Below are 25,117 nucleotides of genomic sequence, written 5' to 3'. Positions count from 1 at the left end.
AGACTTGTGCTCCAGACCCTTCCCCAGCCCTCTTGCCCTTCTCTGGACACGCTCCAGCCCCTCAATGTCCTTCTTGTAGTGAGAGGCCCAGAACTGGACACAGCACTTGAGGTGCGGCCTCACCAGTGCCCAGTACTCTCACTGCCCTGGTCCTGCTGGCCATACCACCGCTGATGCATGCCAGGACGCCATTGGCCTTCTTGGCCACTCGGACACACGCTGGCTCATGTTCAGCCAGCTGCCAACCAGCACCCCGAGCTCCTTTTCCGCTGGGCCTTTTCCAGCCACTGTGTGGGAGGAGCGGAGGGATTCGCCTCGGGAGGCTCTGGACGCTGAGGCGCTGCCAGCCTGCGCCGGCCGCCATTCGCAGCGCACACAGCGCCGCGCTCCCCCACAGCGCCCCGGCCGCGGGCGCCCCCTGCCGGCCCCCGTGAGCCCCCTGCCGGCCCCCGTGCGCCCCCTGCCGGCCTCCGTGCGCCCCCTGCCGGCCCCCGTGCGCCCCCTGCCGGCCTCCGTGCGCCCCCTGCCGGCCCCCGTGCGCCCCCTGCCGGCCCCCGTGCGCCCCCTGCCGGCCCCCGTGCGCCCCCTGCCGGCCCCCGTGCGCCCCTTGCCGGCCCCCGTGCGCCCCCTGCCGGCCCCCGTGAGCCCCCTGCCGGCGGCCGTGCGCGGCGCGGCGCGGCGCGGGGCGGGGCGGCACGGCGGGGCCGGGGCCATGGCGGGCAGCATGGCGCGGGCAGCGCTGCGGCGTGGTGGGATCGGCCGCCGCTTGGCGCGGCCGCCGGCGCTCGGCGGGAGGGCGGCGGCGGTGGGCTGGAGCGGGCCGGCGGCCGGAGGAGCGGTGCAGTACTGTGCCGAGCTGGTGCGGTGAGTGCCCGCCGCGGGGGGCTGCAGGCGCGGGGGTGCGCGCTCCGCAGAGCTGGGCGGCGAGCCCGGCCTGGGAAGGCTCGGCCGCGCTTCCCAACCGACGGGAACGCTGACGACTTCTCAGAAAGGATGGCTGGGATTGCCCAGGCCGCCCTCGGGCTCTCCGGGCCCCGAAAACAGCCCGTGTGGCCGGCCGCGGTGGGCCGGCGGGACCGCGCCGTGTCGGGAGCATTGAAACCAGGCGCATATTTAGGCCGCGTGGATGATTCAGCCTGCACACAGAATCACTGATTCGTCTGTGTTGGAAGGGACCTTTGGAGATATCCAGTCCAACCCCCGCCCATGCAGGGTCACCTAGAGCAGGTTACACAGGAGCGTGTCCGGGTGGGTGTTGAATGTGCCCAGGGAGGGACGCTCCGCCACCGTGCTGGGCAGCCTCCCACGGCAGTGCCCTCCCCCTCTGTGGCTGCGTTCCTCCGGAAGAACGGAACGTTCTTGTTCCCTTGTATCGGTGTTTTGGAGAGCGAAATCACCGAAGTGGATGTTTAAAAACATTGGCTGTTTTCAAATCTTGGCTACTGAGAACTAGCCATGCTTGCTGAGCGCTCCCTGGAAAAACGGGATAAAGAGTTGCGGTCAGAGGACATCTGACAGCTGGAGCAAGCTCAGTACTTTCTCTGTCGTAAATGCAAGAGGAGGCCTATGTTTCCAAAACATCCTTTTTTTTTTTTTTTTTGTCAAACCCAAAACGCACCAAGAGGAGCAGAGTGCAGTCAGACACTTCCAGGTCAGGTCACTTTTCCTTCTTGGATTCTGGGCTGCAAACAATGTGTAGGGCCCCTTGGCTGCTTTGGAGTTCCCAGGAATTCAGTTCATTGTAAAGTAAGATGTTAAACAAGTTTCTCAGTAAAGACCTAGGTAACTTCTCTTTGGATACTGTTTTTCCAGATGATTGACAAAAGCTGGGAGAAGGTTTCCATGTGTGCATAGACAGAATGGAACAGGATTATCTTCTCCAAACTGATGCTTGTAAAAAGACAGAAAGATGTGTGTGGTCTGCAGTAATGTTTGAGGTAGGAAAACTGAGGGAAAGAAATGGGACAATCTTAAATGTTCAGTGCAGCAGCAAGAAGCTGACCCATACAGAAGCACCAGAATGCACAGCCACATTGCATTTTTCATGATTTTCAGAATAAGCTTTCTTTTCCTAGTTATTCTACCCAGGATTCATTTCCCTGATACTCAGGAGACCAGAGGCTGTGTGTACAGCCAATGCACAGGTAAAGTTGTGCAGGTGAAATGTTTCCAGTAACAAGCAATTATGAACAGAATAGTTAGGTTCCAATGAGATGGTTGAATTAAAACTTTTTTTATATGTATTTTTGTTAAATGATAAAAGGACTAATTAGAAAAATACGCAAGCATTCAAAATAGTAAAATGAAAAGTGGTTATGCTTTTGGCATTATTTAATTGAAGCTGCTGTTCCCAGTAGTTCAACTAGTGCATGGAAATAATAACTATAAAAAATAAGTGGAAGGAATTATTCAAACAGTAATAAAACACTTGGGGCTATGGAAGTGTCAGCAACTCCCTAGTTCTGAATTTGAGTCTCAAACACATTAGGAAGTACAACTGAGTTGTGCTTTTATAATGTATATTTGTTTTTGGAATACGGAAAATGCCCTTTCTCTTTGGTCTTCCTTTTTCTTTAAACAACTGAATTCACTTCAAGATATTTGACTAAAAAAATGTTTTCCTTATAGGTATGTGTTATGTCTCTTACTGTCAGGGATGCCTGGTCTCAAAAACAAACTTGTGGATCCGATACCTTTATTACACATTCATTATATGGAAAGTCCAGTTATGACCAATACTAATTTTTCTTCTGGCTGTGGGTTTATATATAAGCTTATACTTATTTGAAAAACCTCAACTTATCTATTAAAAAAGTCAATACCTGACTTAAGGTCATTCCTTCCTTTCTACATTTCTTATGCTCATACATGAAGAGGGTTGGGGTGGAATGTGATCTACAGCAATATCAATTTTATTTTACTGAGGCTTAATGGATTTGATGCACTAAATTTTTGAGCTTGGAATAATTGGAAAAAAGCAACCAAAACCCCACCATGTCAACAGCATTACCAGAGGGAAGACAATTTTCTCTATTGTGTTGCTCTGTACTTTGTGTAACATATTTCTTTGTTTCCTTTTTGAAAGTAGAGGTGGTTCTGTGTTGTGTGAACAACACAGACAGACTGGAACTGGGAAAATGTGGCTATAAACCATGCAGCTCTGTCTGGGGTGGACAATACTGGTATTTCTACAATGTCTTGAAAAAAATACTAGGCTTTGAGCTGATAATATTTTTCAAAAAGTGTCCTAACTGAGGGAGATTTAACGTATCTGTTCTGTAATATGGTGTCTTTTAAAGCCTACTACAGTTCCAAAATGTAATTTTTTTGGGTTGATATTTCTGTATTTGCATTGAGGTCTAAAAGAGTCTGACAACAGTTGCGGAAACAAAGCATTTGCTAGTTTTCAGCTGCTGTGTATTGTAGGGTTAAGCATCTCTGTTAAACTTCACTTCCTTTTTGTTTGATGCTAAAAGTAGCAACCCTAATAACCTTTGGGTTTAGTTTGGGTTTCTATTTTAAGATCATATTCAAAAGAAATATGAGTACATGCAAGAACAGCAAACTTATTGAAAATGAGTGCATGTGTTTTCCTTGACAACCTGCTTCTCCACTCTTCAGGCCAAACTTGGGAGTTCATCTTGTTCTAAGCAAGAATGAGGTTTCAGGCTTATCAGAAAGTACACAAAAGTGTTGTTCAAAACAAGCAGTTTAGCTTTTCAGAGGTGGTCATGTGTTTTTGTTAGCTGGAGTGATTTTGTAGTTCATGGTTCTGAGCACTGTGTTTTTAATTTTGTGGCACACACACCCACGTGGCCAAACGAAGGCAAATCACTCTGGGTTGGCAAGGAGCTACCTGCAGCAAAACTGCCAACTCCCTGAGGTTTTATGCTTTGAATATAGTTGCCAGTAAACAAAAACTTAATGGTTAAGCAAGCACTGTTCTGCCAAGCTCCAAAGAACAGTCTTGTAAAGAAATGTGGTTTCGTGTTTGGAACAGAAATCTGCAAGTTGGACAATCTGGATTCTATATGCAGTTCTGCCACAGCCTTGCTCCATGCCTTTAGCCAGATATCTTGAGATGTGGAATTCAGAGGTGCACTGAGAGTTCAAGCAGCCTGCACTCTCTCTTGGAGTTGATCTTACTTTAAAACAAGCCTAAAAGCTGCTACTTTTGCAAAGTCAGAGTTTTGAGCTATAACTTACTGTGACTCTTTCAGAAGTTCAGTGCTAAGGAATAGCACCTCCAATTGACTTAGAGCTATAAATAACAAATGTGCATTTTGATTCTTTTATAGGAAGCGTGACTATCAAGGGTTTCTGTGTTCTCTGCTGCTGCCTGTGGAATCTCGAACCTCTGCTTTTGCCTTGAGAGCCTTCAATGTGGAACTGGCTCAGGCAGGTATTAAAATACATTTGTGAACTCTGGAAATTGAAAATAAGAATTTTGATACTCTTAAGTTACGCTTGTAAGTACTCTCTCTTTCTGTAGTCAGTGGTGTTTTGCCAAGGTTAACTTTCATACAGTCAAGGGCCATGAATAAATAGTGCAGTACAAACCTCCAGTTTTGAATGGCCCATGGAAATTACCCAGCCTGCCCTGTTATTTTGTTTATGTGTATAATTTTTATGACCTTTTCTTTATGCATTTTAAAATCAAGTTATAGCAAACAGGCAGTGGTTCTTGATACTTTTATGTGATTGCATCTAATTCCTGGCTTCACATGCAGTTAATGGGTAAAGTGCAGCTAAATCCTAACTGTAACAGGTTGCTCAAAAAATGGGATATTATAATCAGAACCAAGCCTTTGTTGGCAGAAGCAAGGTGATGAAAAGGCTGCAGGAGGGAAGTTTGTAGTTAGAGAGTTGTGGGAGAGGAGTGGCTGCAGTCTCTCCCATTTGCAAGGTGCCCAGAAACTGCCAGTGCAACCAGGAAGGTTGGCAGTGCTTGCCAGAAGGGAGTGATCCAGGAAATGAGCTGACCAGGCAAAATCCCTCACCAGCTTCTGTAGGCTGTGCTTCTGGCAGCCCATGTGTGCCCTCCCTTGCTGCTGTCACCACTGGGAGCTTTCCTTCAGGGAGGAAAGCTGAAGTGAGGGTTACCCAACATTTAATCTCTGTGGGTTTCAAAATCAGGTTGTGGTGAAGATTTTACATTTACTCTATGCAGTGTTCCGAAGCTTTATGAGGAATAAATGTCAGTTCAGAACTGAGCTCTTTCTCTTCTGAGTTTGACTGTGTCCTGTGTCTGTCTTTTCAGCATAGATAGACCAAGTGTGTTAAAGACACTGAATTTCACTCCGGATGTGTCCTTTCCAGATTAAAGACTCCATAACTCAGAAGACAACAGGTTTGATGCGGATGCAGTTCTGGAGGGACGCTGTGGAGGACATATACAGCGATAACCCACCACATCAGCCCGTTGCTACAGAGCTGTGGAGGGTAAAATACACCTTTCTTGTCCTAAAATCTGCTTTAATATTACTGTGGGAAGTAATGTCAGTGTTTTGTGTGTGCTGTGTGGCATCTCTTCTAACCAACAGCACTGTTTCCAGCGCAGATCCAGAACACAGCACCATAAAAGTGCTGTGAAGAAAATTAACTCTATCCCAGCCAAAACCAGTACAGTATTCAGATAGAAGTTGTTCTGATTCTGGGGTACCAATTGCAACCCTCTCCAGTAGCTAAGACTGCCAGATGTACTCCCTTCTCACAAAACAGGAAATTGGTTTTGAAGTGGAAGAAGAATGGTCTTTGGTGAGATTTCACCTCAGGTATGATTCTAATAAAGGAAGACCAATATAATACATTCCAAACAAAACTGCTTGCAAAATAAGATGATGAAAAATAATTCAGAAAGTATTTTTAGGAGCTCTGATAGCTCTAAGCACTGCAGAACACTGGAGTGAACTAACAATTCAATGTGACTTGGTAACTTTTGCAGTCAAGATGGGATTTTATTTCCATATTTCAGCAAATACCCCAAGAGTGACCTATTTGAAGCCCATGACTTCACAAATATCCAAGAATGTCATTGCAATTCTTAGAAAAAAGGATTTGGGGAGACACCTGAACTCACAAGTATTGCAGAGCTGTTAGTAGAATTAACGTGTCTTTGTACAGCATATTCTATGTATATTCCTTTGTTGCTGTTGAGTTTATATGAGGACAGTGTAATTTTCCAGACTAAATTTAAGTTAATGATGCTTAAACGTGTTCCTGAAGTTTTATATATCCCAGAATACTTGCATGTAGGTTCCAAATTTTTATACACTAGTAAAGTAGACAAGTAGCCTTTAATAGTATTTCTAGAATTATTAATAGCTCACCTTTTGGTGACTTTAATATAAACTTACACAGCAACTGTATAATGTGTGATCTTTTCTGTCTGTTTTGAACGTATGAAAAGTGAGACTTAATTCTCTGTTCATTTCTGTGGAAGAAGCCAATTTTTCAAACTTCTGAGAAATGAGGACCCATGTGTTTGAATGAAGTAATGGATGTAATGCACAAATTGGGTAATTTAGCATAGTTGAGTTTGGTCCTTTTAAGTCTTGACCTGTTAGTATTCCAAGGATTTCATTTACAAAATTATATGTGAGGTGAACAAGTGAGACTAAAAAACAATATTTGTAGTTATAACTTAAAATTTTCCTTTTCATATACCAAGTACTTTATAGAATCTAGAAGATCTGGTCTTGTAAAACCTTGAAAAATATTTACTAATATGATAGATGTAAAGGAGAAGTTGAAAGTGAGCAATGAGGACTAAACAGTGAGAAATCTGCTCCCTAAATTTTGTTTATAGATGTTTTCACATGTGATCATAGCCTTTCTGAAAATGTGTTCTAAAAATTAAAAGTGTGGAATTAAGAGGATTGAAGGTAAGTTGATAGAATGAAGTGGCACAGGAAGGAAGTCAAATATAAGACAAGAACCAAAAGAAGAAAGTGTAAATATGAGATGCTGTGCAATATTTCTTTAAACAAACCCATAATATTAATTGTATTGCTTTGTTAGCATTCTGCCTTTACAGTATGTATTGGTATGTTGTGCTGATATTTTCTTGAGAATTTACAGGGGAAATATTTTTATTGCTAGGCTCTGGAGGAAACTGTTCTTTTTGGAAAGTGAACATAGTTATCTGCAAATATTTTGTGGGAACATATGACTCCAAGAATAAATTAATTTCATAAACATTTTTAAAGAAATGCTTTTAGTTTGCTGGCATGATGTCTGGTATTTAATTTTCTCTGTGCAGCAACTTGCTGTAAATGCCAGTTGAAAATTTTTGTATTTGAAGAAGATTCTCATTTTCCACTGACTTGCCACTTTGATTTAACCCAGTGAATACAAGTCTTGTATTAAATACCTGAAATGTATTTCAGCCTTCAGAATGCAGTATTACCATCACTTTGTATACATTAACGATGAGGTTTTATTTTATAATTTTCAGGCTGTCAAGAAGCATAACTTGACTAAAATGTGGTTCATGAAGATCATAGATGAAAGAGTAAGTATTTACCCTTCAGAGACTGATTCTGCCTTTAATCATATTTGGGTTTTCTTTTCCTTATTTTTATAGGTTTGCATGTAAAAAAAAGCTTATGTAATTTTCCAGACAGTAGTATTTCTCTTTAAAAATTATACTGCTACATTTTAAAAAATTCTTCCTTGATCCTACTCTTCATAGTTTCTGTTCTTTCTTCAAAAATGGCTAATAGAATCCTTTGTTTATTTTTTGTCCTAAATTGATGTAGTTTGTGAATTCATGTGGATATAAAATGTCAAAATTTAAATGACCTATCTGAACCCTTCTGCCACACTTTCATGCTACTCCTTATCATGGCTGTGGAGTTTTTCTAAGCAGTGGTGTAAACTGGACCATTCAAATCACATGAAGTTTAACATAGCCACCTTTTTCCTTGGGAAAAACAAGGTTAAGAGCATCACTGGTACATTGATGTTGCTACAAACTCTGACACAAGGACAAGAATGAAAAGCAGAGTGCAGGAATCTCCTAAGCTAATTTTGCTGCTAAAGTGTCTCATGAAGCTATAAATTGAGCTAGTTGATGGTCAGTTACTTGCAGAGGGTCATTGCTATGAAAGGCTTCAGACTTTCTTAATGTTAAGACTTTTTTAGTCTTTAGAGTGGTATATTTTAAGCATAGAAACCGTTAGGACAGGAGGAATGCTGGAGGATGTTACAGTTTTGGGTGTATTTTATTATTTTGGATGTATTATTTGTTAGCACCACTGAGTTGTTCAGAGGGCTGGAACGCTTCTCCTGTGTCCAGGCTGAGAGATTTGGGGCTGTTGATTCTGGGGAAGAGAAGGCTCTGGGGAGACCTTTAGAGCGCCTTCCAGTACCTGGAAGAGGCTTACAAGAGCTGGAGTGAGACTTTTGATAAGGGAATGTAGTGATAGGACAAGAGAGAATGGCCTTGAGATGAAGAAGGGTAGGTTTAGATTAGATCTGAGAAAGAAATTGTTTACTGTGGGGACAGTGAGACACTGGAAGAGGTTGCCCAAAGGGGTTGTGGGCTCTTTATGAGGGGTTCAGGGGTTGGGTGGACTTCTGAACAACCTGGACTGGTAGAAGGTTTCCATGTCCATGGCAGAGAACTTTGAGCTAGTTGATCTTTAAAGTCCCTTCCAACCCAAACCACTCTATGATTCTGTGAATCTCTGGGTTTTTACATGACTTTAACACTTCTGTCCATTTCATAGATTTACTTTATGTTTTTAAAAAATACATTCCTGTTTATCTAAATTTCTCTCTGCTTCAGATGCAAATTAAATATTGACAACCCTATAATGTAAGAATACCATATGATATTTTGGTTTTGCTGTTTCCTTTTTTATGGAGAATTCTGATTTCATATTATTGCAGAAAGTTGTATTTGCTTCTTGGCCGCAGTTGAGTGTAGTTATTTGTTAGGTTTGCTATAAGCTTTAATGTGTGCTTCTATCTGACTTTATACTCTCTTTCAGTCTCTCAATTTTGTCCTTTTTTGTTTTTGGTGGTGCATTGGATTGACATGGCCGTAGTAATAAGCCTGTACAAACAGCAGTTATGTTTGCATTCTACTGAAGCTCCGTGTTTATGTTCCAGGAGAAGAATTTGGATGATCGGCCGTACCGTAACATCCAGGAGCTGGAAACATACGCTGAGAACACTCAGAGTGCTCTCTTGTACCTCACCTTGGAAACACTGGGTAGGTGTTTTTTCCTTTCTAGGTTTTGCTGATGACTCATTAGTGCAAGTACAATATTTACTGATATTTCAAAAAGCCTTTTCTTTTCCTACTGGAGTTTAATTTCAGTAAAAGCTGTCCTAGCTAGAATTTCAGATATCTTTTGAATGCTGAACTATAAATGTGGAATTGTACTGCAGCTGTCCTAGAACACTACTTTCCTTGGAAGCTGCTCAGTGCAGAGCTCATTGAAGTGCAGTTTCCTACTGTTCTTTGTTGCTTGGTTTTCTCTGTTCTTGCTCCTCCTACAGCATGTGGAAAATTCAGCTCTTCACTGTATTTCAATTATTCCTGCTTATCAGAATACAAAGTGCTGTAGGTATCCTGCAGCTGTTGTTCTGTATTGCAGTGATGGACACTGATTGTCTTCAAACAGCCAACTTCCCAACCTACAAACTTCCTTTGGTGATGTTTTAAATTTGGGTCTGAATCCTCTCCTCTTCCTAGAAGTAGTTTAACTATCAGTAATTGAAGAGCTAGAAAAAAATGCAACAAAATGATCCCTGTGATCAAGAGCTACTGTCTGTGTCATGTCTAATGTAAGAACCACAAATTGGGAAAGAACTGTTCATTTGTAGTGAAGAAAAGGGTAATTTTCATTTAGGTATCTCTTGTGTTATGGAAGCATTCGCAATATGAGCTTGGATGTAAAAAAAAAGGTGAAAAAACCCCCAAATTATGATTAATATTATTAATATTGTTCATATCATTATTGTTACTATTATTATTTAGTGTTTAGTGTTTAGTATTGTAGTGGCAATATTTTCCTCTTGCTTGTCAGACTAATCTGATGAAAGGCAAACACTGATGCTAAAAGTTAAAAAAAAAATAGAAAAAGGAGAAGTAAAAAGAGAGAGATGGTGAGTACATTCTTCTTTAAAAGAATTGAGGAACTTATTTCTTAACATCTGATGTTTGCTTCCTCAGTAGGAAGTCAGTGAAATGTTGCAAGTATCTTTCTGAATCTTTTATTGAAGAAATGTAGGACCATGAGAAATGCCAGTGTCTTCCATTCTGAGAAATCCTGAATAAGTTCAGTCATGCTTGGATCACTCACTCCTTGTACAAATCAGATAAAACTGTTTTTGAAAATCTGTATGGAGAGTCTGGATATTTTAAGTCTTCTGTTGTCATATTTAACTTCTCTTAAATATACAAATGTAACAAAATATCTAAGCAAAAGTCTCCTCCACTGCATATTAAACAGTTAACTTCTGTTATTTTTCTCCACAAATTGAGAAACTAATCAAATATAGCCCCTTTCTTGGTTGCCCATCAGCAGTGTTTTCTAGACTAGGTGGACCTGGTTTCATTCAGGTCATGTTTGCTAAATTTCTTGTGCTTTTTAGACTCCTTATTTCTGACCAGTCTCCTGTTGTATCTCTCCCAATGTGTACTCTCCCAGTACTGGTACTGTTATATTCTTGCTGATTTCAGGTTGTTTCTTTTGTCAAGCTCATTTTGGCTGGTAATCCTGTCATCTGAAGTCCTGGTGCTTCCTCTCAACTCCTGTAATTTAAAAATACTAATATTTGTGCTCTCTAACTAATTACTTAAGTAGTTAGTAAATAATATCCATTGTTTCCTCCAAGCCACACTTTGCTTTCTGCTGCCATTGCTAAAATCAGTCCCTGTAGTGTGGGTATAGTCAGTCTTTCACAGAGGATTCTGAGACCCACTGAAGACCCAGACAGGCTTCTGCAGTGAATCTGGTACCCCCAGTGTTATTTCCAGATGTCAGTTAGGCTCATTGATCTGTAATTGCTGTATCCCCATTGCTTTCTTTGTAGAATGCTGCTTCTGTTAAGAGTTTTTATAAATTTTAATTCAAATTTTCATTTTATCCTAGCTCAGTTTTATAATCAGTCTAAGCCAAGCTTGTATGGTCTTGCCATGAAGAGCAATGGTGCTGCTCTGCCCCACTCACCTTCCTCTTTCAGTTCTCACAGTTTATGTGTCTGTGCAGTAACTAACATTCGTTTTCTGTTGTTTTGTTGATCTGATTCAGTTTGCCTCATTGCTCCTGACAGCACAAGGGAAGGGGCAGAGAAATGGGTTTGGGAAGTGAAGCATAGGATCATTTCTCTTTGACTTCACTACACTGATGAATCAGCTGCAGCTAATCATGAAACCACACTGAAAGCAGTAATGCTTGTCAGAAATCTCACACTTGAATGACTTTTTCTGGCAGGAAAAGCAGTTCTTGGAATACTGTTATCCTGGGAGAGGATATGCCAATGAAAGTGAGTTTGTGTACCAGTGTTATATATCTGAATAGGTGCTGCTCTGCTAAGTATACCTTTTGCAGATACTGCAACAAGAGGCACCTTGCTCCTGAATGTGGAAATGAATGAATTTTCCTGCTGTTTTGCACCTCTGAGTTGAGATCTCAGAGCAGTTTATTCACATGAACAGTTCTATCATGGACCAATGCATGTAGCTTTCCTAAAGTATGACTGTGATATACATCAGAGAAGACCATACCCTCAGCAGGCCTGACTGCATGTTTCTAAACATATTGTTTCTGCAATTTTAGGTGTGAGGGACATCCATGCTGACCATGCAGCCAGTCACATTGGGAAAGCACAAGGCATAGTTACCTGTTTGAGAGCAACTCCTTATCACTGTACAAGACAAAAGGTCTTTCTTCCCATGGACATTTGTATGTTGGTAAGAGAAGCAAATAGTCTGGAATTGAACAGTGTAGTTTTTCTATCTCTGTTTCTCAAGGCTAGGTATGAGATCATAATTTATTATGTCAGAAAGAAATGGTATGTTTTTTCTTTATTTTTACTCATTCTGCTGTGGCCTGCTAGTTGACACGGCTTTATATCTTTTGGGAAGTGAGAGCAGTGATCTTCAAGAAACTCTAGATTTCCCTTAGGGGTTTGTCTGTTATCATTAAATGTATTAATATTTTTAGGTTTCAAGAATTTTTCCAATAATGTATAAAAATGCATATACAGAATGGGTCCTGGGGGTTTGTGTTTTGGAGTTGGATATGGGTTTTTTCCTTTTTTTTTTCTTTTCCTATCACCATAAAGGAAGCACTGTGAGAAATTTTACTTTAAACAATCTTTTTGTGCTTCTCTTTACTACCTTTTCATAATGTGCTGGTGGTTTGTGGGTTTTTTCCTGTTCCACATTTTAGAGTTATAGGCCTATATTCCGTACATTTATAGGAGATGGTATAGCCCTCCAATTTAAACTGTACATCAGATTTACACTGGAATTTAGCAGATCTGTCAGTTTAGATAAAATGAGATTAAAGCTTGGAATTTTTCATTAATATTCCCTGGTTTAATCTGTAGGCATCTCAGCTGTTACTCCTTCATTTCCAGTCTTTATTTTTAGATGCTAATACTGTTCTTTTTCAACTTAACCAAAATTTATGCAATTACGGTGATGCCTAAGGTGGTTGTGTTAGTATTTTCTGAATATAATTTCAATACAGTTAAAAATTTGAATTGGAAGTCTAGTAATGTAGGTAGCTGCAAAAAATGATGAAATGATTCTAAGGTACTAATATAGGTCAGATACTAAAGATACTAATATAGGTCAGGGTTATAAGACAACAGAAAGGAATGCACTCTCCTTCCAGCCTTCTGGGACTGCGTGTTATGGGAGGCCTTCCAAGTTTTCAGCTTTTCAAACATAGCCTGAAAATTCAGTCATTCCTTGCCATGGAAGGTGTTCTGCAGTGAAACTGTAAAAACAGCTTGTATCCCTTCTGTGCAGACAATCTTGTAAGCTTTTCAGCTGCTGGCAAGAACTGTGGAGTTCTCCTGACTCTGTACCTCCTGTGAGTCCTTTCTGCCCACCTTCATGCAGCTCTCACATGCCTCAGTGTGGTTGAGAGGCGTGGGCAGCTGGTGCAATTCTGAATATGCCATATTCTGTGTTAACATTAGTCACTGTAGTCAAAGAATAAGTTGGGAGTTGGCTTTTTGGCTCTTTTCTGGTGGTTCTGGGGTTGGTTGGTTGGTTTTTGGAGATGGCTTTGTATCTTGTTTTGTTGGTTGTTGGTTTTTTGTGAGCCTGGGATGTGCACACCAATCCCAAGATTCAAAAGCCAGCATGGCTTCTTGATAGCTGTTACTGTTACGGGCTGTCTTCTGCTTAATATTGATTCTTGGATTATGGTTTTATAAATTGGGTATCTAAACTGATCTAAATCCTCCAAACTTTGAAATCTGACTTTGTAATCTTACTGACCACAAAATTTTAGGAAACAAAGTTGTGCAGAGAGTCTGTACCAACTGTTCTCTTTGTTTTCTTGATTTTGTTCCAAGTGACTGACCAAAATTAAAAATGAGAGAGCAGTGGTAGAACACTCAGGCTGTTTTAGTCTTTAGTCCTTAGCTTCATTGCTGGGACAGGTTTTTGAGAAGCAAAAATAAAACTTGATATTTTTAGAGGGTTTTTTCTCTTTTTTGATTTTGGTTTTCCTTCCTATGTCTAGCATGGAGTTTCACAAGAGGATTTCATAAGAGGCAAGCAAGAGAAAAATGTGAGAGATGTAATTTATGACATCGCCAGCCAGGCCCATATTCATCTAGAACATGTGAGATTCCTTTTATTTATCTAAATAAACATAACTGATGCTAGTCTTCACAAAGCATTTGTTGTTAGAAGACCTAAAGCTGCATACTTAACTTCACATACTTTGCCCTTTTTTATTTTGAGAGTTTACACTAAAAATATCCCACCACATTAAAGATTCAAATATTACAACTACTTCTGTATGAATATTATCTTTATGTACAGGAGACAGTTTACTCACAGCCAGGTCCAATTTCATATATATAAATGCTGCCTAAAAGAATTATTACTGAAGAGAAACTTTAGTAGACTTTTATAAATGCAGCAATGTGCCAGCATGGGATGAGCACCATAGAAAGAACATCTGCATATGGATTTCACCATGGAATGGCTGCAGGAAAACAGAGCATGTTGTCTTTAACTGCTGGTTCGTGTGTGTGGGAGGGGGGATTCATTCCCTGACATGACCAGCCATGCCCAAAGCTATGTTGAGAAAGGTGCTTTCTGTTTGTTTCTTTCCTGGCATGCAGCCAAGGCAATTAGGAAAGTCTGTTTGGTTGGAGCAGTGGATGATGGGCCCTGAAGAACTGCAGAATTCTACTTTATTTTTTTCTTTCATGCTTTTATTCTAGCTGCATTATGAGATGTTTGCCTAGTGCCCAGTACAAAAGCAGAAAAATGTTTTATTGGCAATGCTTTGTCTGCCTCTAGCTGGAAACCAAAGTGCTACAAAGAGTTTCTTATGTCTACAAGTACATGTACACTTTGAGTATTGCACCCAGTGGTTCCAGTCAAGGTAGTCTGGAAAGATAGCACTTCAGAGTAAAGAAATGCCAGATTTATCTCTGCATTTGCACCATTAATATAATCCTCAATTACAGCATTACCTGTGATCACAGTGTCTTATGCAATCCACATAGGAGAGCCCTTCATCTTTTTTCTGAAAGTCAAATTTGGCATCCCTGGTTTGTTCAGTCAGTGCCTACTGAGCTGATAAATGTTTTTGTTTTATGTTAATAATGTGTATATGTTGTAACAGCCCTCCAGTACCTAAAGGGAGCCTACAAGAAAGCCAGAGAGGGACTTCTTACAAGGGCATTAAGGACAAGGGGAAATGGCTTTAATCTGAATGACAGCAGGTTTAGATTAGATGTTAGGAAGAAATTTTTTACTGTGGGGGTGATGAGACACTGTCACAGATTGCCCAGAGAAACTGTGGATGCCCCATCCCTGGAAGTGTCCAAGGGCAGGTTGGATAGGGATTTGAGCAGCCTGGTCTAGTGGGAAGTGTCCCTGCCCATGGCTGGGATTGGAACCAGATGATCCCTTCCAACCCAAACCATTCTATGATTCTTTGTACCCTTTGGCTTTATTTTTCATACACTAATTATAATTCACATTTAAGGCATTCCTGTTCATGTTGTTTAACCTGATGTCTCAGTTTTTGTGGTCACATGCCCAAGAAAACTATTTATTCCATTTAGAAGTAGGGAACAGAGACAAAGTACAACATCAAAACTGTCAATTATCTTTGTTCAAGCTGAAATATTTTGATATTTTTTTTTATTATTCTCCACCCTTCAACCCATAATGTACAGTGTATAAAACCCATTGCCTTTTGGCTAAGAAAAATGCCAAGTGCATGGCCTGAAATGCCTCATATCAGGGATGGATGGCATGAAAAATAAGTAATGTGTATTTATGGTCCACATATTTAAATTTGGTTGCTGGTGTTGTATGAAAACTTTGGGATACAAGCAGAAAAAGAATTTGGTTCTTCAGAACCTTTCAGGTAATTTGATAATTCATAGTGCATTCGTCCCCTGGTTCCCAACATGAGCCTACCAACTTCTGAAGAGAACTGGCCTCCTTTCTTCCCACTTCATTCCTAGAGCCCTGCCCATGTTATGCACTGGGAGGGTCCTGTGGAAAGTATGCAATGTGATCATGTAATTGGAGACTAAGGAGAAAAGTATAAATACCAAGAAACCAGATTAGGGCAGCATTAGCATTTTATTCAACTGAATGTTGATCCTGGCACTCCTCCCATTTTCTTTCCCCTTTGTATGTTTTTTAATGGGTGGGTTATATCACCATAATTAATTTTTTTTAAAAATTCCTCTTTGAATACTTGTTTCTAGTCTCCCATCATCAGTGAATTGTGGACAGTGCAGGAACTGTGGAGTGTTCAAACCACTTGAACTGGCCATAGCTGGCAGCAGTACCAGAGTATTGGCCTCCTTCATAATCAGATGGTCTCTGTTAATGCAAGGACAAGGATACTTTCTGCCTAATGGATGAAATGGGCTTTTGCTAGCAGCATTTGCTGGGTATTTCAGGACCTTAGGTAAATATAATGGGCTGGTGCCTTTAAATGCATCTGTTCTGCTGTATAAAATCACCATTTTGTTTTGCCTGAGGGTTTTCACAGCCACTTATCCTTTGTTTTACTTGGGATTACAGGGTATAGGGTAATGTTCAAACCTGCAGAGAGGTTTCAGCTATCTCAGCATTTATTACACAAACCATGTATTTTAGAGGATGAGAGTAGCAATTACCACCCGTTTCACAGCCAGAAGACACCTAAATCTGAAATGCTGAATGGAGTCTCAGCCATGTTACATGAAGCATACTGTAGTAGTGTGGCCCTTAATTTTGAGAAAAAGGTTTCTGGAGTATGGTCAGGTCTTCCTCACACTGCAGCTGCTGACCAGCAGGTGGCAAAATATGATAATGAAGATTGCAGTTTTCCTTAGGAATTGTGTGTTTTATCAGCATAAAAGCATATAAGGAAATGCTCTGTCAGTCCCCCAAAGTGTTCCTTTTGAAAGCCTACAAATACATTTACACATTCTCCCTCTTTCTCTTCAGCACCCCTTCCCCAGTTCCTCTGGTGAAAAAGGGTCTCCCTTTTGGCTTTTTGCATTTGTCTCTGTTGTCCTACATGTTATGGGACTTAGTTTATCAAGGGAGATAAAATGCTTTCTGAATGACATGTGACCCCTTCTGGGTTGAGAAGGTCAAACAAGATTACTTTATTTTTTCATTTGCAATAAATAATAGAAGGGCAGAGCATTAGATCAAGGAAGAACATTTTTCTATTTTACAAATAGATATACACACACAGGTGTTATTATATCTGAAATTTTAAAAATAATTTGTCTTCTGAAAAGATTGATATTTTTTTCCGCCTAAAGTTTCAGGCTAATTTTCTCAGTTTTCTGGAAAGGTCCATGAAAAACTAGACTTTACAAACTCACACATTCTTATCAGTATTTATAGAGAGTTACTTTGTTTTAGCCTGTAAGAAAAGGCAAAACAAGAAGGGGTTTTGTTTTTATAGACAGGCATTACAGGAAGACTTCTTCAGCTGTGTTAGATGTACTGACTTGAATATGAGTTTAAACTGCAGATTTGATACAGCCATGCTTTAGATTTTTATATGTGGATACTGAGGAACTGAGATCATTTCGATGTCTCAGATACATAACCAAAGCATTTACAGATGGACTCCTGGGACCGATGGCAACATTGAACCAAAAAGATGCACTTAGAAAAATGCATTTCTGTTCTTCCATCATATCTGTCTATTGGGGGAAAAAAAAAGTTAACCTGTATTTACTAAACCAGGTGCATCTTGGGACTTTGTTGGAGCAAGGCATGCTAGTTTACCTTGGTTATAGTATGTAGTCTTGAGGTCTGTCAAATCATGTAAATATTTTTGCAAGCCTCTGCCAGTATTACATACTTTTGTTTAACTACTTTTGTACACAGCTTTCATGGAATGAAATGTTACAGTTTCAGGATGTCAAAATAAAAAGGGATAACGCTGGTAATACAGTGTGTTGACTCTAAGCATTATATATAGTACTTGATGTTTAATCAGAAATGTTAAATTCTTCTGATAAGTACTTTTTTTTTGTGTTTTGTTTTTCCCTCCCACCTTACCCCATTTACTTTTAGGCTAGATCTTTCAGTAAGAAAGTTCCTGTGAAGGCGTATCCTGCTTTTTTCTGTACGGTGGGTGTGATATATGCACTCTTTAAGTGATGGACTTATAATTGTGCTGATTTGTGAAGAGCATTCAAATTAAGCATGGGGAACTACCACTTCACCTATCTTATTTTGGGAGGATGTAATACCTAAAACTCATAGAAATCATAATGTGTGCCTGACTGTAGAACCTTACAGTTTTGATCAACACTTCTAATCATTCTCTTTTAACTACATCATTCCACCCAAGATGTCTTTGCTTGTAGACTGCTGTGGTAATGCAAAAGCCCCAAATCCTGTCTATTTTCATAATTTGGTGTTTGGTTTACTAAAAGATAATGCTTCTCTTCACAAAGCTTGACATTTTTATATGTTTGGATTGTGATGATTACACTACCATTTAATAGCACAGGCAAACTGTTGAGCCTTTTTTACAGTTTCTCATTCAGTTTCTCGTATTGCTTTTTAAACTTGATGCCTAATTACTTGTGTGCACCATGTGTATTAAGCCTTTTTCTTCTTTTCTAGGTTGCTTTAGATGATTATTTATATAACATGCGGAAAGTGGACTTCAATATATTTCATCCAAGCTTACAAAAGAAGAGTACATTATTACCATTGTATTTGTATATTAGATCTTGGAAGAAAACATATTAAAGCTTGTTTGGTTATTTTAATATGGATTCAGAGTGCTGAGTTTTTTTCTTTAATGTCTTAACTTGCTAGAATTGCAAAGTGTCTGACTTCACACTTCTGCAAAATGCTGTTCCAGAGAAACAGCAGATGCACATGAACTGTAGCTGTCAGCTTGCTGGCAGTAGCTAAGTTTCTTCTTGGAATATTAGGCTGATATCTCTTTTTCACTTGTCTGCCAAGTCATATGTCCTTGTCTGAGATTGCTTTTCTTGTATTTCCTGTAATAACAGCAGTATGACAGAATTCTTGGAGAAATACTGTGCTAATGGATACTTCTGACAGTTCTGATTCTTTGCCGAGGAAAGGAAATAGAAAAAAGACTGCTGTGTTTGTTCCCAAAAGCAGTTACAGTAAATGCCCTATAAATCAGCTAAGTAGTTCTATTTATTGCAAGGAGCAGGCTTCCTGCAAGCAGTGGTGATGCTTCAAAGTTGGAAGAATGAGCAAGAAAACTGTCAGGAAAAGCTTTAGCAGAAATTATTTAACTGTGTGTTGAGATGGAGCATTGAAGTGACTGTAGGTAGTGGGAGGATAGCTTTACATCCAAGGAAGAGAGCCCATACGTTAATATGTATGGATCAGCATGGATAAAACAAAATACATCTTTTATCTCTGGTGCTTTCACTCTGCTCTTGGTTTGGCTGTGTCTTCCTCCTGGCCTCGTGTCTGTTGTTGCCCGCAGCTGTCATTGCAATGTGGGTTTGACTGCCCCTTTGTTCCGTGTTCAACACATCTCTCAGGACATACTCCTGTGTGGCTTCCCTGAATTCCTTTTCTTTAGTACTGTGAAAACATTCCTGAATGTTTCAGGTAATTTTAGTCCTCTCTCTCTCTCTCTAAAGATACTGGTCTGAGCTTTTTTGTGGGAAATTACGAGTAGCTTTGTACTCAGCATCTCTTAGGATCAAGGTAAGTAAGTATATCTGTTTGATTTTTTTACGGTAAAAGAATGCTTCCTAACATTCAGAATGACTGAATTGCACAAATCTGGTCATTTGTTCTGCCTTCATCCTAGTTCTAGTAAATAGCTGCTTTTCCTAGAGATTTTATTTCTTAAATCAGGGCAAATCACCCCAGATGCTTGGCTGTATAACAACATCCTGTATTTTTGTGTAAAATGTTACATAATGAATTTCTGAGAACAAGATTTGTGGCTTTTTCTATCACAAACTGTCAGCATGGTGAAAATCTTAGGAATAGGAACCTACATAAAGTTCTTCATTTGGTGATTTTGCTTTACATGTTTTAAGTTGGTTTGTGATACAGATCTTGGTTAATCTGCAGTTTTTTATTCCTGAGTAAGACATTTCTCTTTGAATTTGTTCAGCTCAGGATCCTGCTTTCTGTATTACTAGAGGTGGAATAATCAAGGTGATATAAAGCAAAAAGAATCAGTATGGAATGGATTGGGAGCATACTGGCTGTTCTCTTAATGCAAAATCTTTTCAGGTTCTGTCCACTTGTCAGATCAGCTGCAGTATCATATCACTGGTGTTTCTGAATGTGGCAAAGAGGTCTGGTGAAAAGAAAATGTTTAATTCCTATGCAGGCACTGCGACTCTTTGTGCCAAATGAAGAGCAAAGGCTTAGGCTCTGTTGCTGCTACCAGGCCAGCTGCACATTCCCTCTGTTTATTTTGTGATCTGGAGCAAGCATTACAAATGCCTCTTTCTGCACTTGGTCATGTTTTGTTCCAAATGTGCTGAGTCAGGCCAGTTGAGGCAGACCTGTCTGTCCTCTCAAAAGGAATCACTGTCCTGTAAAGTCTTCTCCTAAGCAGCTAGCAACAAGATAAGAGGGCACAGGCTCAAGTTGTGCCAGGGGAGGTTTAGGCTGGACATCAGGAGGAATTTCTTTGTGGAAAGGGTTGTTAAACATTGGAACAGGCTGCCTGCCCAGGGAAGTGGAGGTGTCACCATCCCTGGAAGCGTTCAAGAAATGACTGGATGTGGTACTCAGTGCTGTGGTTTAGTTTGCAAGGTGGAGATCAGTCAAAGGTTTGGCTCAATCTCAGAGGTCTTTTCCAACTTAAATGGTTCTGTGGTTCTGTAATATTTCCTTTCTCATCATGGCAGGTAAACAGCAGCCTCCTCTGCCTTGACCATCCTCCAGCTCTTCAACGTAGCAATTTCCCAAATTTTCCTCATAGCAATATCCTCTGAAGGCAGGTCCTTCTCCAGCCTTCTCCAGTCTATGCAAAGCTGTAGCTAGGCCTGTTCTTGACCCTTTCCCCAACTGTAGCCCAGGGTGGCTTCTTTCCTACAGGGTACTGGAGTTACCTTATAACACTGCAACTCTATGTATGCTCAATTCTAACACAGGATTTTCAAAGAAATTGAGCAAAGCAAGTACTAGTATTTTGTCCAGGATGAAATTCTGGTCACTGAACTTCAGGTTTAAAGTCATCACTGCTGAAATCAGTCCTTTCCTGGTTCCTATACATAAAAACATGCAAACAGCAAACCAAAACAACCCCACCCCAATCCATCAAAAAAACTGCTAAGACATTGATAGCCAACATTTTAAAATGTAAAAAGGCTATTTTAAAATGTAAAAAGCCCTTTTACATTAAAAATTAGGAAGAGAAACCAGTCTCCTAAAATGTAGATCACTAAAAGCAAGAGGAACAGTCCACACCAACTTTGGAAACAAGTCAGTCCATTACAGGTTGAATTATTTCACAAGCTAATTATTCCTCCTATAATTGTTTGAATTGGCATCAGTTAACAACCAAGTGCATTTGCAACTGTATGAGTATCAAAAAATGTCCCACTTTATTATTAACAAAATTGAAATCAGACTTACTCTGAGCTCAGGGTAACCAAAAAATGGTCCCCATGTGTAAATTTTCTTTGCTTTCCCATCACATACTTGTGATTCTCTTTCTACCTGAGAATATCTTGCATGAGCCATAGGGTGTACCTGCAAATCTGCAGTGACACAAATGTCTTAAGTCAGGATTTCTCTTTCTTTGGAATAGAGTATCAATGAAGTATTCCATACCTGGAATAGGTATGTCTCTGCAAAAACAGAGAACTGTCACCATTTTTTCACTAGGAAATGCTTGACTTTTACTTTCTGGCAAAAGTCACAGCTTCATAAAAATGAGAAACTTGGATACAAAAAAACCAAAAACCCCTACTGAAAAATGTCATGTTGCCATTACAGCACTGTACAGTAGAACTCCAAGTAATTTAGGTTAGGAAAAACATCTTGCATTGCAAACTTTAGGACATAATTATTCTATTTCACATGTTACCCTGGGTCCATACTGCTTGAAGTACAGCTTTTTTACCTTACACTGTTCATTACTGGGAAGCTACTCATAGAAATGAAGGCCAAGAGATTATTTTTCAATTAGGTACTGTTTGAAAACCAAACTGTAGAATCAAAAAAAGCAGCAGCTGCTGAAAAACATTAGTTTGGCCAGCATAACTAGAGGGGCAGCAGGATTATGCAAGAAACTGCTGATTTGGGAGAGTAACAATGGATTAAAGAAAGCTAAAACCTAATAAATACTGTAACTGTTCTTGGGAAGAAAAAAGAAGCTAAAGATCCAATTTGACTTTCACTTGCTATTTGAACCTGCATCTTCAGAAGTTTGAGCTCTTTGACAATCTGACATTTCCCTCTCCTTGCTTAGGTGTGACTGTTTAGGAGATGTGATACTCTTGTTTCTGGAAGGAGACTTAACCACAAAGATCACTTTCTTTCCATTTTGACCAATTTTTCAGTTGTCTTTGACATTTTAATGTTCTTTCACATGAATATTCTGGGGGGATGCAAACTGAACGTTCCTGGGAAAAGAAGGAAGAACAGTTATCTGAGCCACTGAAATTAAGCTAAGAAGGAAATTCTCACTCATTGAGGCAAGTTTACTCTGTAATTCTCCTGACTCAGCTAATAGCAGGTAACGAACCATTTCTACACCAAGAAGTAGCTCTCAGGAAAAAGAACCCAAAAAACCAGCTTTCACAGCTAAAGCTCCCTTCCCGAACTCTTTTCTTGTGGACAGTTTGGGCTCAATAGCCATTGAAAATTATTGTGGCAAAGCCTGTCATAAAGACTTAGTGTTTCATGAAAAAAAAACAAAACAAAAAAACCTTTAATTTCAAAATTAGTTCAGTGACCAGCCTCCAAAAGCCCATCTATAGCATGTGGTGAGGAAAAAGGAGAGGTACTTAATGCCACAGTCTTTAACAGTAAGACCAGCAGCCCTCAGGGTACCCAGCCTGCTGAGTTGGGAGAAGGGAACTATATTCTTCCTTCTTTTCCAAGGAATTATCCTCCTGGCAACATACAGTGTTTCACTGGATGCTGTCTAAGATTGATGAAAAAAAAGACTGAGTGTTTATTACAGGTACTATAAAATAGTTTGATTTATCCTGATAGTGCTGATACCTCACACAGGTGTTTTAGGAATCTGTTGAGCATCATCACTCTCTGTCACTTCCCTTCATGCCTGAGGGCCCCAGGTTGGATTTGACACCTGAGGTGAGAGAAACCTGTAATGGGGTGTGCAGGAAGTGGAGGGGTTGGTGATTAAATTGTTTTTACATGCATTTGAGCATGCACTGCAGTCAGCTTTTATTTCTCACATGCAGTTGCCATCCATTTGTGTTCATAATATGCTGCAGTACTGCCTGTTGTGCAGAAAATAGTCTTCTAGAATTTCTTCCCTGGATGATTCCATCATGAGAGTGGGTACCTAACTTTGGTATAGGCAAGGTAAGGTATATCTAAGGGAAAAGAGGGAAAAAATGTAATAATTTCGTTGTGAATGTGACTGTTATCTGGGCTTTCAGATGAGAACTAAACTTGGTCATACTTGCACAAAAATTTGCTGGAGTTATGCCCTTATGATTTTCCTGGGATAGAAACCTCATTTAACCGTATAAAATAACAGAAAAATCTTCAAAAGCAATTCTTCTGTTCCTTCTTCCTTCTCATGCCACCCACATCAAAGCACAGATATATCTTCTGCCTTTTTCCCTCCTTCATTTATTTACTTTCTTTTCCTCAGCCTCTGACTGGCATCTCTCCTTTGTCCTATGAAGACTCATTCAGGGCCAGAGTTAACCTGCAGTCTTTCAGTTTAAATCTGCATTTCTAGCAGAAACAGTAACATGAAATATTTGTACTGGTTCACTCTAGAGAAAAGCATGTCCATCCTCTACCTTTCTTTTTGCCCCATGGTGATTTTGCTCATGTTTTCCAGGTGCTTCTTTTCAATGAACTCACCAACTTCCCCATGTCAGACACTCATCTCCTCCTATACCATAATGATGTTCTTCTTACTAAGTCTTAAATGCCTTTCAGGAAATTTGGCAACCCAACAGAAATGGTGTTGATGTCTGACAAGATCTGACAGCTGAGTCAGGGTCTTGGCACATGTCTGGCTCTCTGTTATCAGCAGACTCTGTAAAATCATGGTGAAGGATGGGACAGAGTAATAATGATAAAATCCACATTGTTTGATTACACATAATGCTTTGATGGATTATTTTTCTGCACTTGGCTAAGGCATAATGGAAACACAGTGACAGTTCTGTTCAATTGAAGTTCAGAATCTCCCCTTTAGACATACATCCTAGAAATAAAGTAATTGGAAACAATTGACCTCAGACATGCAGAACAGTGTATCTTTTTGGACTTGTTAAACAGGAATTTTAGGGTTTTTTGGTGGTTTCCCTTTGCAAACAGACTACCTTGACTTGTTCCTGAAAGCAATTTTGGCCTCTGATTTTAAACTGAATTGATATAATTTCTTGCATTAATAGCAAACAAATCAAACCCTTATATTAGGAAGTCAATGCAGTTGAAGGGAAAACAAAACATCAGAAAAATAAAACGGAAAACCAAAACAAAAGGACCTTCAAGTCACACACATTGCTTTTGGCATGCTGTGGTCTTTTCAAAGTTTTCAAATAGCTGCATGCAAAGAAAGGTTTGAGTTATTTATGCTTTCTTTACTTACCTGAACTGCTAACTTTGTCCTTTCTTTCACAGTAGCTGCTTTTTGATTACTTAGAAACACAGAAGCTTCTGTTTGGTTTTTGTGTTTAGTTTTAGCTCATTCTGTATGCTTTGTTTTACCTTGTAGGGTCTACTTACTAGGCAAAAATCACAAGAGTAGCAAAAGTCCCATGTTTGTTTCACTATTTACTTCATGGAAATATTCTTTTAGATGCTCTTTGCTGTTTAATTATTTTATTTTTTTTTTACTAAAAGCTAGTTGTTTAATGACTAGAGCTGGTGCTCTTACGTGAAACTAGACTGTATAAATGGTGATATTTAGAGAATAATGCATGTGCTGTGATGTCTTGAAAGCCTTGCATGCTGCAAGAATTGTGATATTCAGTGTGTGTGAGACAGTGCACCACCTATGGCCAGAAAAATGGGTCAGTGCTTGTCTCTGGGACACCTTTATATGACTGCAGTTGTCTGGATGAATTGATAATTAAAACCCATCCCATGTCCATTGAGCTGCATGAAGTATTAAACAGCAATTGAAGAGATTTCCTCTCAAAAATACATATTTTTCTCACTTTCTCCTAATTCAGGGAAAAGGAATTTAGCATTATTTACTTACAAGTTTCTTACAGTTGGATATATGATCATTTAAAC

At 39.8% G+C, this 25,117-nt stretch overlaps 1 protein-coding gene across 4 annotated transcripts; it reads left to right on the top strand.

Moving 5' to 3' along the window:
- The first annotated feature begins 712 nt into the window (after positions 1-712).
- On the top strand, positions 713-18,464 carry NDUFAF6 (NADH:ubiquinone oxidoreductase complex assembly factor 6). Of its 4 annotated transcripts, none has more exons than XM_058808381.1 (9): positions 713-864; positions 4,299-4,398; positions 5,320-5,442; positions 7,457-7,513; positions 9,118-9,220; positions 11,796-11,929; positions 13,722-13,823; positions 17,765-17,821; positions 18,323-18,464. In XM_058808381.1, the coding sequence occupies exons 1-9, from the start codon at positions 713-715 to the stop codon at positions 18,449-18,451; spliced, it is 957 nt and encodes a 318-aa protein (XP_058664364.1). In that variant the 3' UTR covers positions 18,452-18,464. The 4 variants fall into 4 exon arrangements, with proteins under 4 accessions (XP_058664364.1, XP_058664374.1, XP_058664391.1 ...); XM_058808391.1 differs by lacking the exon at positions 713-864 and adding an exon at positions 1,838-1,937 and having other exon boundaries at positions 4,299-4,402; XM_058808408.1 differs by lacking the exons at positions 713-864; positions 17,765-17,821 and adding an exon at positions 1,838-1,937 and having other exon boundaries at positions 4,299-4,402; positions 18,323-18,451.
- Positions 18,465-25,117: the final 6,653 nt, after the last annotated feature.

Source organism: Ammospiza caudacuta, chromosome 1, assembly GCF_027887145.1.
Source record: "Ammospiza caudacuta isolate bAmmCau1 chromosome 1, bAmmCau1.pri, whole genome shotgun sequence".
Lineage (NCBI taxonomy): Eukaryota > Metazoa > Chordata > Aves > Passeriformes > Passerellidae > Ammospiza > Ammospiza caudacuta.
The sequence above is the reverse complement of the archived record's forward strand: the minus strand, read 5'-3'. Positions and strand labels throughout refer to the sequence as shown.